Below are 14,519 nucleotides of genomic sequence, written 5' to 3' on the forward strand. Positions count from 1 at the left end.
CTAAAACTTAGAACAAACTTCATGGAGCTGCCGAGACTCGAGTCAACCTCGTCTAACGGTTTCTGTCTGAGCCGCTAGAAGCCCTCAACCTCGGCGGGGCAATCGGGAGATGTGACTCACTGCAAGTGACTCAGCGACCCCACCCCTCCCCAGGGCTTTCCTCCGCAGCCGCCTCGCAGTTCGCTGGCCCAAAGCCACGTCGAGCCCGTTAGGTCCCTGCATGGGCGCCCCCAAGACAAGAGGATGAAAAGAGACCCCTACGGAGCGCTCCCTTTGCAAGATGCAGTGCGCGAGGCTGCGCTCCAATCTCGGCTCCCTGAGTTTCTTTCTCCGAGTTTTAGGATCTTCCAAATCCCTTAACCCCCTTTTTCGTGCATCCTAGCCCGCGGGTGTCCCCACCCACCGGCGCACAGCACCCTGCGGCTCTGCGCCACGGCCCCTCCCACTCGCGCGCCGACTCCAAAGCCCCTTTGGGTGGAATGCGGGACCCCTCAAGTCCGGTTTCGATCCGGTGCCCCCTTCACCGCGTGACCCAGACTTTTGCAGCATTCCGGGGTGAGCAGAACTCGTATCATCATCAGGAAAGTACCCGAAAGTCCTCGTCCAGCCAAGTGACCGGGCTGTGCCCAGTCCCGAGCTGCCTCGAAGTTAGGAGGACGGCTCGAGGACGCCCCCGCCCCAAACCCGCGCCCAGCCTCCGCGCTTCTTGTTGGATCCCCATTGGCTACCGCGCTCTGGGCTGTGTGGGAGGGGACCCGTTTTTCCAATCGGGTTATAAAAACAGCCCTTGGCGGGGTCCCGTCCTCTGCAACTCTTGCTCCGAGGACCCCGCTCCAGAGACACAGCAGCGCTCCACCGCCCACACCCACAGCGCGCCAGCTCGCGTCTCCACCCGGACCTGTCCGCGCCACCGCAGCCGCCCAGCCCACCGCCACCCTCTGCAACCATGTCCACCAGGTCCATGTCCTCGTCCTCCTACCGCAGGATGTTCGGTGGCCCCAGCACCTCCAGCCGGCCGAGCGCCAGCCGGAGCTACGTGACCACCTCCACCCGCACCTACAGCCTGGGCAGCTCGCTGCGCCCCAGCACCAGCCGGAGCCTCTACACCTCGTCCCCCGGCGGCGTGTACGCCACGCGCTCCTCTGCGGTGCGCCTGCGGAGCGGGGTGCCCGGCCTGCGGCTGCTGCAGGACTCGGTGGACTTCTCGCTGGCCGACGCCATCAACACCGAGTTCAAGAACACCCGCACCAACGAGAAAGTGGAGCTGCAGGAGCTCAACGACCGCTTCGCCAACTACATCGACAAGGTGCGCTTCCTGGAGCAGCAGAACAAGATCCTGCTGGCCGAGCTCGAGCAGCTTAAGGGCCAGGGCAAGTCCCGTCTGGGGGACCTCTACGAGGAGGAGATGCGGGAGCTGCGCAGGCAGGTGGACCAGCTGACCAACGACAAAGGCCGTGTCGAGGTGGAGCGCGACAACCTGGCCGAGGACATCATGAGGCTCCGGGAGAAGTAAGGAGGCGCCCACGCCCAGGCTACTGGGGGGCAGGGAGAGGGACCCGGGGGGTCGCAGTGAGGGGCTGCCACGCCCTTGGGGATGTGGGATGTGGTCTGGGCGGCGGCCTTCTGCGGGATAGTGGGGAGCAGGGCTGTGCCTGAGGCTGCACAGCCCCGCCTAGAACCCAGATCTTGCAGATGCATTTCCTTTCTGCTCTCACGCGTTGCTCAAGAACACCCCTTTTCAACCACAGACTTCTTAAAAGTACCATTTTGTCTGTAGTTGCAAACTCTTGGGAACGATGCGCACTTTTTCTCCAAACTTTCTTAAAGTTTCCTGGCTCCCTCTGGCGGGCTGCCAGCTTTGGAGGGGACCGGGGCGAAGAGGATGGCTGTGGAGGAAGCCAGACAAAGGGATTGTGGAGGCTCGGGGCGGGGTAGCGGATTTCGTATTGCATGTCGCTGTGGCGACGGTGGCTGCTTTTCCACCCTCCAGCCGAGGTCCTACTGAAACTTGTCGAGGGCCACAGTTGTAAAAGGCGCCGTCTCTGGCTTCCAGTGGAGGTGGCGCAGCGGGTCTAGTCTTTGGGGGTAGCGACGTGGTCGTAGGGTGTGGTCGCCCCGCCCTTGGTGGTTTTCCAGTTCCCCTTTGGTTACTGTGCAACTCTTTCAGGTTGCAGGAGGAAATGCTTCAAAGGGAAGATGCCGAGAGCACCCTGCAATCTTTCAGACAGGTTTGTAGATTTCTCTTCCCCCTGGCAGTTTCTGGACCCCACCCAGTCGACCCATCGGCAGTCCTAAAAGTTACTTAAAAACAATGCAAAACTTCTCGCCTGTGCGCAAAGCCCCCTACAGGCCAAAAAAGAAAACGCCACAGATTAAAGTTTCACCCGATTAAAATAATAATAATAATAATAATAATAATAATAATGATTTAAATCATCCCTTTGACATAAAGAAAGTCTTTAACTTTTACTTGGTGTCAAGATTTTTCCAAAGAAATATTTTTCCATTTCGCTTTTGCAACACATTGATCTCAAAACAGTTAGCGTTTGAATTAGATTGCAGTTTGCTAAAGCCCATTGGCTTTTGCAAGGCCACAAAAAGCGCAATTCTGCCCTGTAGTTTAAAATGCAAAACGTGTTGGAGGATCAGAAACTTAGTTTACTGGCATTAAGCCAGAAAGTCTCTGTTCTTCTCGGAGTTCTATTGTGCCATTAGAGTTAGATGGGAGTATCGCTATGCGCAACTATTTTGTGATCCACTAGGAATGAAAAGGAGCCATCTGTCCCCTCAGCTGAAAGATATTAATGGTTTCTACGGGCTTCACTATGGAATGTAGATACAGACATTCTGGCAAGTGTGGTGGCTCTGGACAGATATAATAGGAGTCTTTGTGTTCCCAGAGAAGCTTTCAACAGGCTACATTCTTATTGAATATGTAATGATCTAAGCACAGTTCTAATTGGACACAAGTATTTGCTAACATCCGTTATCTAATATCTGGCCCAGACTTGTGAAGTATGTGATGTGAAGAGTTCTTAAAGCTACAGTCATACCTCCCATTTAGAAAGGCCTTCCTTTAGTGGGGTCTTGTATCCTTTAAATCTCTTTCCATAAATAAAGCAAAAACCTAAGATTGAAGAATGACATTTTAATGAAAGAGTTTGTCTTTTTGCTCCAAAGCTAGATGGATTTAATATTAATTTAAAATTGGGATCCAGAAGCAGGAAGGTCTTGGCATAGTTTTATTCTTCTGAACACTTAACTGGGGTTGGCTACAAAAGCACTCTAAAATGAATAGGTTAGAATAACATTTTGAAGCAAAAATACCTTTGCCAAATTAATTTAAGCCCACGGATGTGTGATTAATTTTACCACTGAGCATTTATGATTATCATACCTGACATACTTTCTGCAGAGTAGTGAGTTAATATAAAATGGCATTAGTAGAAAAGATCTCCTATTTCGGGATTAGATCAAATTTTTCACATGCTCTTCGATGAAGTAGGTTTTCACATTAAATTATTTAGAGGTTAGTAAATTATCTTTTCTTTTTTAGGGCTTAGTAATGAGCAAAAATAAATTTTTCCCTAAATCTGATCTTTTTATTATCATGCGTTCCTCATTCACTTTTCCATGAAGGTGATAGAAATGCCTTAACATTTTAAGGCTGTAATGCTATAAACTGTACTCCAAATATAATTACTTACAAGGTAAGAGGTATAAAAATCCTCCTGACAGTCCCTCCAGGGGGAAATAAAACTTAGATGCAGAATTACACATTCTGACTTGGAATGTAGCAGTTACCAAATAGTGGATATGCAGAAGGAGAGCAAGAACAGCCCAAATGTTGAGACTATCTTTTTGTATGCTAGTGCTTTGGCCAGTCATTCTGAAACAAGGTTAGTAACTGAATTGATACAATGCTAACTGAAAAGGAAGGACAGGCCCTAGGGTGAGAAGGGATTGTTAGGAGAAAAACCCACAGAGAAAGCAAACACAATTTCTTGTTTTCCTGAAGTGTATATTTGCCAGTGTGCTTCCTAAATTAAATTTAAATCTAGCCTATGACCTAAATTCCAGTTGATTACATACTTGCTCTGTAGTATGTTTCAGAGGTTGAATAGAGAAAAAAGAACTTAGGTGTACACTACATTAGGGAAGCATAAATTTCTGTGCTATATATACTCATGTATACATGACATTGTGAAAGTGGGCTACTACTCTGGCATATTATTCCATATTACCAAAAAATTCTTTAAAATGCTGTGACACTGACTTTCTTGATTAAAAAAAAAACACTAAAAATGTCACTGGAATAATGTGAACTCAGTAATAATTGGACGCAGTTATTATTTACTTCTTACACTTACTTTTAAATTATTAATCACCTTGAATACAACACAGTGAGTCACGATTCAAATTTATTAATGAAGAGAAGGAAGCAAAGTGTGTTATGGCGCTGGGTACCTCACAAACTTATTCAAAGGTCATCAAATTTATCAACACCCTCTTTGTAGTACTGCACTAAGCTCAAATGGTTAATTTAAAATGAAATACTGAGATAAGCTGCAGATGTTAGCATCCTCCAACTCCTGTGTTTTCTCTTTTCAAACTAGGATGTTGACAATGCTTCGCTGGCACGTCTTGACCTTGAACGTAAAGTGGAATCCTTGCAGGAAGAGATTGCCTTTTTGAAGAAACTACATGATGAAGTAAGTGGAGTCACTTTCAGTGAATGAATGTGGGTGAAGCTTTTCTGTACTTGGCATGGCTGACCTTCTATCTGTTCTTTCTTCAGGAAATCCAGGAGCTGCAGGCCCAGATTCAGGAACAGCATGTCCAGATCGATGTGGATGTTTCCAAACCTGACCTCACTGCTGCTCTGCGTGATGTGCGTCAGCAGTACGAAAGTGTGGCTGCCAAGAACCTTCAGGAGGCCGAGGAATGGTACAAGTCGAAGGTAGGAAACAGATCAGTGTGGCCAGAACAAAAGAAAGATGCTTGTTCTGCAAATACAATACCTGACCCTGATTCCTAAATTTCCTTTAGCTCCAGCTAAAAAGCTGACTCCGATGTCCAAGTTTTGTTCGTTACTATAACTTCCTTACCACTTACACATCCTTGTTTAGCAGACTTCCATTCACTATCTTTCTTCCATCCTACTTCAGAATAAACTCTAACACCATGCCCTTTACCTCTACCTTTTTTTTTTTTTTAATGAGGGTGATACAGTGAATTTTTAGGTGAAAATATCAGCATAAGACTTCCACTGCTTTTTTTCTGGCTTGCAAAAGGACATTTAGACATATTCTAGAAGACACTGAGATTTGAACATAAAATATGAAATATGGTTTCTATCATGTTTGCTTTATTTGTTTACTTGCCATCATTAAGCTTTTGCATTTGCTCAGTAAGATAGAGTCTTAGAAGATTTGTAGACAGTTCACTTGGGTGATCTACATTTCTAATTTCCTCCTGACAGTTTGCTGACCTCTCCGAGGCTGCTAACAGGAACAATGATGCCCTGCGCCAGGCAAAGCAAGAATCAAATGAGTATCGGAGACAGGTGCAGTCCCTCACTTGTGAAGTGGATGCGCTTAAAGGAACTGTAAGTATCACACTGCAGTAAAAGAGGGAAATTAACCAGCTTGGAGACATTCACTTGATCAAGCTAATAGTGACATCTAAACAAAACACTAAATTAAAAAAAAAGTATATTTTAATCCTAAGAAAATGAGTTAAGACAAATTCAAAAAGGACTTTGAGATGTTACGGTTTTAGCTTACATCTATCATTGCTTCTAAGAAGGGACTTAGTACTCTATTCTTCACCTAAAATTGGAGTGTTCCCCATTTGCCACTAAGGAAAAAGGTTGTAAATGGTCTGTGAATCATTCTAGCAGTAGCTGTTTTTTGTTTTTTATTCTGGACAATAACATTGCCAACTTTTCTTACCTACTACAGAATGAGTCTCTGGAACGCCAGATGCGTGAAATGGAAGAGAACTTTGCTGTCGAAGCTGCTAACTACCAAGACACTATTGGCCGCCTGCAGGATGAGATTCAGAATATGAAGGAAGAAATGGCTCGACATCTTCGTGAATACCAAGACCTGCTGAATGTCAAGATGGCTCTTGACATCGAGATTGCCACCTACAGGAAGTTGCTGGAAGGCGAGGAGAGCAGGTATAGAATAAGAACTTTGGGTATGATTAATAGCTGCCATTGTTAGGGATTATGTCTCTGGGCTTTATGAAAATTAACTTATTTAATCTTAAGGACATTTCTAGAAGGCAGCTATTTACTACTTTTCATAGACAAGGAAATTTATGTTCAAAGTTACTTGCCCTAGTCACTCTTAGCAGAGCTGGGATCTGAACCCACAATTCTGTAAAACCCAACAGTTCCCACTCTGTGATGCCTCCAGTTGATGCTCTATGCTCAGATAATGCTTGGTGTGAAATATTTAAATGTACTGATGAAACCAATCATGGATCAATGCTTCTGAAGCAGACCCCTCACTTAAAATTACAAGAGTAACTTTTCTTAATTGTTGGAAACAAGAAGCCTATAAATTTGTGCGTTGTTCAAGTAGTTTTCCAAAAATTTTACTGTTTTTCTTCATCTTTTTACAGGATTGCTCTGCCTCTTCCAAACTTTTCTTCCCTGAACCTGAGGGGTAAGCATCTAATTGCCCTTTATAAAAAACTTCAGACCTTGTAGACATTCTGTTTATAATAATGCACTCATTTTTAACAATAACTGGAAAGTGCCACACAAGAGAAAATTCTAGAAGACATCCATAATTTTCAAACCTAAGTCCTGCTGTACAGTCTGTGCTACAAGTTAAATTTAAGCTCCATTTTAGTTCTTGGTGACAGAGTATATGTAGAGTTATATATATAGCCCATCTCATCCTGAAGCTACAGTGGTGTCAGGCACTGGGTTTGAAAGTCCATAAGAGTCTTTACAAATATTTTTGAAGTAATACTTATACTTCAAAAACATATAAGCAAAAAAATCATAATTCTTCAGTGAGATAGTTACTTTTTAAAATTTCATTTGTATTCATTTGGGGCCTGTTTCTTTATTCAGAAACCAATCTGGAATCCCTCCCTCTTGTTGACACCCACTCAAAGAGAACACTTCTGATTAAGACGGTTGAAACTAGAGATGGACAGGTTGGTATCTTTAAATCAGAACTGGAGTAATTCCAGGCAGATATTGAACTTTTAAATCAATAAATATGCATCTTAGTTAGATACAACTATCTAATTTGGGACGTTTCAGATTTACTCATGCATACTAAAAAGAGAATAGTCCTCTTCTTCCAGTACTACACACAACCAACTAATGATTTGGTTTTTGGAAGTGAAGATGAGATACCAGTCTTCCTGCAGTCCAGAATTAGTGCTTGTTCCCTGGTGTTTCATTTGAAAAGGGAATATAAGTTACTTCCTACACTAGCTTCCTTCAGCTACCTCAATGTCAGAAATATTTTGATCCTAGATATATGGCCTTCTCTGCTAACCACCACCTAGACAATCCAAAGGCCTTTTTTGTAGCACAAGGTTGTGCCATATGATCCATGAATTTCTTACTGTACCTCTATACCAGGAAAGAAGTGCCCAAAAGTAGTTGTAATTTTCATCTCATCTTCCCTTACACATAAACTTAAAATTTTAATACCTTAATTTCGATCTTATGGCATCCTTCTTAAGGTTTTTTGGAGGAATTTTCCCTTTTTAAAGTCATAATATGCATTTGACATACATATGTGTCCACGCAGAGCAACAAAATCTTCCCACTTTCCCAGTAAATGACATAGATGTAATATGATTTTTTTTGTCATGCTTTATGGGGTAATTTAAACTTTAGTATATAGTATGATATTTGATTTGAGGTTTTGTTTTTTTTTAACAGGTTATCAATGAAACTTCTCAGCATCATGATGACCTTGAATAAAAAGTGCACACACTTGGTGCCACAGTATACTACCAGCAAGAATAAGAATTACATATATTAAAGAAACAGCTTTCAAGTGCCTTGCTGCAGTTTTGGTAGCACAAGATAGATTTGGAGTAGGAGTAAGTTCTAGTTCTTAAGAACCAACACTCATGAAAGAATTAGAAATAGAGTTTACTGCATAATCTAGTTAATGAAGGAGACTTGTGCTAGAATACTTTCTGAAAAGTATTTTTGACTACCATAAAACTGCTTTTTTTCAACAACTATGTGATACCTTGTGCTGCAATAAATATTTGGAAAACCTTTGGTGTGTTACTTATTTGAAGATATCTAAACAACTTTCTACATTTTATGTTTTAACTAAATATTTTTGGACCTATTGGTTAATTTGCCACCAAAAAACAAGTTTAGGTTGACCTAATAAATTCCACCTATTTATGCTTGGTGTAGTCCTAAATTTGGTCATTTTAGGTGGACTTATTTTTTAATTGTGTTCTTTTAAAAAATGATAGATAATACAAATATAAAAGCTTTTTCACAAAATGTGTTCATTTGGGTTCATGTCCATGGATAATTTCAATTTTAACAGACTTCCTAAAATTAGAAACTTTGAGTAAAATTGTTATCCTGTTGCAAAATGAAAAACTTTTTTGGTGGGTACAGCAAATGAGTAGCATGAATCCAGGGTGGGAGTGAAAGCAGAAGGCAATGTTCATGATAGAGGAGCAGCATCTTCGATTAGCCAGATGCAGAGGAAAGGGAAAACATATTTAACATGTGAAGCTCCAGCATATATGTGTGTATATCTATATCTGATCTCTAGATACTTTTAGACACTTGGTGTTTGCAGAGAATGAAATGAACCACAAAAGAAGGAGAAATCCTACTTTTTTCTTTGGGACATGAAATTAATTCACATGAACCACATGGTAAAAAGATGTGAACTGTAGGTGTAATAAGCTTTCAGAACCTAAAGCAATGAAAATGAAGTGGTCCTGAAAAACTTCCTGGAGGCCCTGAGCAGGCCTAAGAAAGAATTTAAATAACAGGGAAGGGAGGGTATTTCCTTAGGGCAATCAAGTTTCGATGTTTTGGTATTGTGTTCCGCAGGGGAACTTCTTTGTAAATGTCTGGACCCCTCTAAATTTCAATTTCCTGTATTACCATTTTTAAGTATTTGCAATGAACTCTCCAGTTGCTGTGGGGAATAGTAACATAGTTCACACAAAGCCTACCTTAGCGCCAGGCACTGTGCTAAGCACTGGCCTCAGTTTCCACGGTTTTAATTCCTGTGGGCACTCCAAGTGTGAAAAAAGGATTGGCTGTAGAAGGCACCCCTAGCTAAGGAACTCCACATCCCAGTACCCAGAGGGTATTCTTGACTTAGCCCAGTTAATCATTTCTCCTCTCAAACTCATAATTGTACCAGTTTGAACAAGAGATTCTATCTGGTCGTCCCACCCTTAGCATAATCTTACAGGAAATGGCAATTCAATTTGAGATTCTTTGTTGTGCTTTCCCGGCTCCCCCACATATTTGAATAGCTGACAAATTTAATGGTATATCACTACCACAGCAAGCAGGCAGGTTTTGAGCCCTTATGGTGGGTTTTTCTGTTTGATTTTTGCTTTTGTTTTTGCATTAGCCATGCCCACCATATCCCCACAGCCTCTGAACCTCTGTCTCTTCTTTCAATGTACGTGCCTTAGTTTTTGAGGACCATCAGTGAAAACATCATACCCGCGTTAGTTTTCTTCCAGCATATGACTAATACTTTTTAAAGTAAGTTACAGGTTTTTTCCTAGGGAAAAAGAAACTAGGATGACAAGGAGTTCTGCCCAGATACATTGAGACAGGAGAGTTCCCCACCCTTAAAAGTTCCTTCCAGCAATTTCTAAAATCACTTCCACGAAATGGAAAAGATGAGTGGGCCTCCCTTATCTGTGACTGTCAGAAATTAGCCCTTAATGAAAAGCCTCCAAGGGGCTCACCTCATAGGAATTCAAATCTATTCAAGTCTTTTTCATTTTTATCTTTAATTATACTGTTAGCATTTTCCTTATCTTCTACTTTGGAAAACTAATAAAAAGAAACTATCTTCTCACCACCTATGGTGAAGTAAAGATTAATGCTTGGTTCTTTTATGTAGAACTGTAACAGGGTGGTCCCCAGGAAAGGGGGAGGTTCCAGGTTCCCTACCCTACCCAAGGGAGGGTGATGCTGAGCAGGGAGAGAAGAAGCTGCAGAGGAGACTGAGGAAGGAAGCAGGATGGAGCCAGAAGGAGACCTGGAGGAGGCACATGGAGCCTGGAGACACGTGAAGAAACTGCGCTTGTCTTTTGGTCATGGACTGGGTGACACAGATGTGGGTGAAACCCGTGGGGGAGGTGACAATGGCAGCTTTTATCTTGATTTTGATTTTGCTCTTTTCCTTCCGGGCTTGTCTGGTTGTTTTTGACCCTTTTCTGTGGGTCCCCACTGGAAGATGCTTTGGACTTGTGGCAGGCTTTGGGGCCTTGCTCTGGGCCAATCCCATTTGGATGGAGTTTTACCCACGAGGGGACGGATAACTTCGGGTGCTTGATTTAGAAATTAGATTCTTTGCCTTTCCTGTATTGTTTCCAAATTGTATTAAAGTTCCTTCCCATTAAAGTCTCATATGTTTTGTGTTGATGCGGCAGATGGCAGAACCCATTTAGAATAGGTTTGTGGGGTTTGGGTTGCCCCTCTCCCTGCCCTATAACAGAACATTAATCCAAGATTAAAGCTGATTAAAAAATGGGTGAGTGGGGAGAAGGAAATGATGATATAAAATATAAGTGTGAAAAAAAAGTCACCAAAAGGACTACAAAGTCTATGGAAATAATGTGAAAATCAAGTCCTGTGAAGTCTCTCACAGTGGTGATAGAGGAGGTAGCAGGTGAAATGGATGATTTAGTTATCACTCTCCTAATACAGGGCCTTCCTTCTTACCTCAGTTTCTGAGCAAGGACATAGGAAATGAGATCTCTTTTCTAAGGCTATGAAACTAAGGGAGTAAATGTGTGCAGTGGTTGGAGGAGGGGCCTGAGGAGAGAGTACCAATTTCCAGTCCCAGGCTAAGTCTCAGGGACTTACAGAAGGAAGCAAGAACTAGGCAGACACTGTACCCTCAAGAAAGTCTTTCCAGGGCCTCCCCTGGTGGCACAGCAGTTGAGCGCTGGCCTGCGAAGCTGCCCGCAGTCTCTGCAGGGCTGTTTCGATCCCTGGCCACCAGCGAGGGTCCCACATGGCTTGACAGATCTCCCCTGCCGTGCCTGCTGCTCTCCAGACCTCTCCAGACCTCTCCTGCCGTGACTGCTGCTCCCCTCAGCAGTGTATTTCGTTGATCTGCCTGTTCTGCTCCCCGCTCTGGCTCTAGTGAATTCTCTCACCCTCTCGCGCTTCTGACTATACCCAGTGCTTGTATAAATAAAATAAATAAATCTTTAAAAAAAAAAAAAGTCTTTCCAACTGGCCAGACTTCAGTTTTATTTAAGGGCTGTCTTAGTCTGTCAGGGCTGCCATAACAAAATACCACAGATTAGGTGGCTTGAGCAACAGAAATTTGTTTTCTTACAGTTCTAGAGGCCAGAAGCCCAAGGTCAGGCGTCAGTAGAGTTGTTTTCATCTGAGACCTCTCTCCTTTAGTTTCTCTCTTATAAGGAATCCAATTATATTGGATCAGAAACCACTCACATGTCCTCATTTTACTTTAATTACCTTTTTAGAGACCCTATTGTTAGGTAGTTTGGGCAGGGGAAAGCACCTAAGATAACACAATGAAAGGTATCCAGGAAACACCTACAGAAGCCAATAGGGCAACACCTGGGGTGCATTTGCCTCATAGAGGGGGGAAAGACAAAGACTACCCCCTCCCACAGTGTGGACCCAGTAACATCTTTTTTCCACAATGAGATGGAGCTAGGAACCATGGTCCCTATTTAAGCCAAAAATACCTCACTGTCCTATGCAGTTGCTCCTCCATGGACACTGCCCCCCCAAACTTCTCCCCACTAATTTCAGTGAGAAGCCTAGTCCTATAACCTCATCTAACCCTAATTACCTCTAATGAGTCACAGTGCCAAAGGCTAAGTAGAAACACATGGGGGTCTAGAGCTTTCAATGTTTGAATTCTGAGGGGACACAAACATTCAGTCCCTAACCAAGTATGCTTCCCAGAGGAGTGAGCATTGTATTAACAAACTTTAGCTGGAAAATTATTTGGAGAAGAACCCTGTAAAAGTAGACACCACCATTTCATACCCAGAGTTTTTCTTGGAGGCCTTCTGTAATATGGATCAGCTATTCTCTTTCTGGCCTCTTCCTGAATTTGAAGCCATATGTGCTTCCTTGAGGAAAAAATGACTGTATGTAAAGTTTAAGCATTCCTTTTTGACTTGTCAAGTGATTTTTTTTTTCACAATGCACAAATCCCAGATTAATTGTTCACTGTTTATGAACAAAATTAACTTTATAGAAATATATAGTAAAGTTAACTCTAGAAACCTGCATTATTTTTTTGATAATTTCAAAAGCTTTTCTCTTTCTATTCACTGCTTATTTTGCCCAACACAGCAAACCCCATCTTTCAAGTTCAATTAAATATAGGTAGTATAGCTACCATTGTATAAGCTAATATGTGTAGGGTTATGGATGTCGTCAGATAATTGAATGTTCTCCTCACCACCTCCAGGTAAACTTTCCTCCCTTCTGTGAGTCACAGATTATAAATTGGTTTACTGCAAAAGGAAGAAATGGATAGGCTGAAGCTGTCCCCAGGTGGTGGCCAGGATGAACTGCCTATGAAACAATGGAATCGGCTCCAGGCCGAATACATTTCAAAATGCTTCTCCCTATGGGCAGAAACAGGCAATTTTTGTTCCAATTGCTATGTGCTTCAGCAAATCATCCTGGCTGTTCTAAAGAGTCACCTTTAGGCCCATGACTTACTATTTGAGCTCTTGCTCCAAATTGACAGAGCAAAGCTAACGCAGAATGTCATCCATGCAGTTTCAGGGTCTGCTATTCAAGAATTTGATATACTCAGATCTATGCCTAGCTTTCAGTACCACTGAGTAATGATATTTCTTGGCTTGACCACAAACTCTCTTGACAGTACTTCGTGATGAAATTTTATGGTTTCTGATAAAGTCAACACAAAAGTGAGACTTTCTGACTGGAACAACCTTGCCAAAATACTAATCAGAAAAACTACTAGGTGATCTATTACAAAGTAGCTATGCATTCACATAACTTGGCTAATGGATCTTCTTTTTAATAGATTCCTATAAATAAATATCAGGTTCATAAAATTTGAGCTTACCAGAATGACACAAGACTGAATTCCAAATACTGGTTTTTTTTCGGCATGTATCTTAAAAATATGCTGTAAACATGTCCCTGCCAAGGATGGATTACTGACTTTAGGTCAAAACTTAAGATGAAGTATAGCTTAGATGAGAGAGAAGCATGCATTTCAAGTGCAGAGAAACTCCAAAGCTACAGTGTGACCCAGGGGTAGGTGTGCTTTTTTATGAATGCATTCATCAGAGACAGCAGTAGCCTGATTGCCCATGACTCTGAGCTCACGTGTAGCCTCTGGGTCTGCCACTGTGGCCATATATGCACTGTTCATATGTCCATTGTTCCATTTCCAGAATGGTTGACAGCAATGACTGACTAATGCAACTGGCTGAGTCATTTTGTCTACGTGGATCTTCTATGTCTCTTCAGTGGTCAGCATTAGTATGTGATATAAAAACTACACTTTGTGAACGTCCCATATTTCCTTCCATATGCCCCTAACCCATGTTAGCTCCCCTCATGTCTACTAGTCCTGTCCCTGTCTTCCCAGTCCCTTGGCAACCAAGCTGTTGGTTTCAATCTAGGAATCTCTGTGTAGTCTCATCTTATATAGGCTCTTTCTTTTGTCCCGGGTATACCACCTTGTTTATTATACCCTTGTTTATTATAAAGTTCCACCTCCCCTTATTTTTGAAGGCTGCCCCTGAATATATGACCACCAGGCATTTTAGCTCTACCCACAACTGAGCCAACACTCTGTAAATGAAGTGCGAGGTCTTGCTGGCTGCATGGCACCATGCCTCCACGTGGCCACAGGTGTGGGCTGGGTGAGGGGAATAAATGCACTCACAGATAGTGAGGTCGGGCATCAGGGCTACCTGCTCCTACAGCTCCTGCTTTCTGGTCCTGCTCAGGCTTGATTTTAGATGTGCCATTCACCTTTTTACTAAGCCCAATAATGGGTGCTGTTCTTCAACACAGAATTCTCCATTGTAGATGAGAGGGACTTCCTTTTGATCCCAGGGGGTCTGTGTAGTAGTTCTTTCACTAGGATTTCACACTGCACATTTTTCTCACCAGGGACACATCTAACAATATAGTCAACTGGATTTTAGCACCAACCTTAAAGGCCATCACAACTCTTTTACCATAGTCTGGACTTGCTGTAGAGTCTTTTCCTGCGCTGGGCACCTGTAGGGGGCAGGATAGGGACAGAGCAGGTTATCTA

General features: G+C 42.8%; 1 protein-coding gene across 1 annotated transcript; it reads left to right on the forward strand.

The window, feature by feature from the left end:
• Positions 1–789: 789 nt before the first annotated feature.
• On the forward strand, positions 790–7,824 carry VIM (vimentin). Its single transcript, XM_037510676.2, has 8 exons — positions 790–1,509; positions 2,168–2,228; positions 4,617–4,712; positions 4,799–4,960; positions 5,483–5,608; positions 5,964–6,184; positions 6,634–6,677; positions 7,094–7,824. The coding sequence occupies exons 1-8, from the start codon at positions 947–949 to the stop codon at positions 7,207–7,209; spliced, it is 1,389 nt and encodes a 462-aa protein (XP_037366573.2). The 5' UTR covers positions 790–946; the 3' UTR covers positions 7,210–7,824.
• The last annotated feature ends 6,695 nt before the right edge of the window (positions 7,825–14,519 follow it).

Source organism: Talpa occidentalis, unplaced genomic scaffold, assembly GCF_014898055.3.
Source record: "Talpa occidentalis isolate TD23 unplaced genomic scaffold, MPIMG_talOcc4v2.1 talOcc4.14, whole genome shotgun sequence".
Lineage (NCBI taxonomy): Eukaryota > Metazoa > Chordata > Mammalia > Eulipotyphla > Talpidae > Talpa > Talpa occidentalis.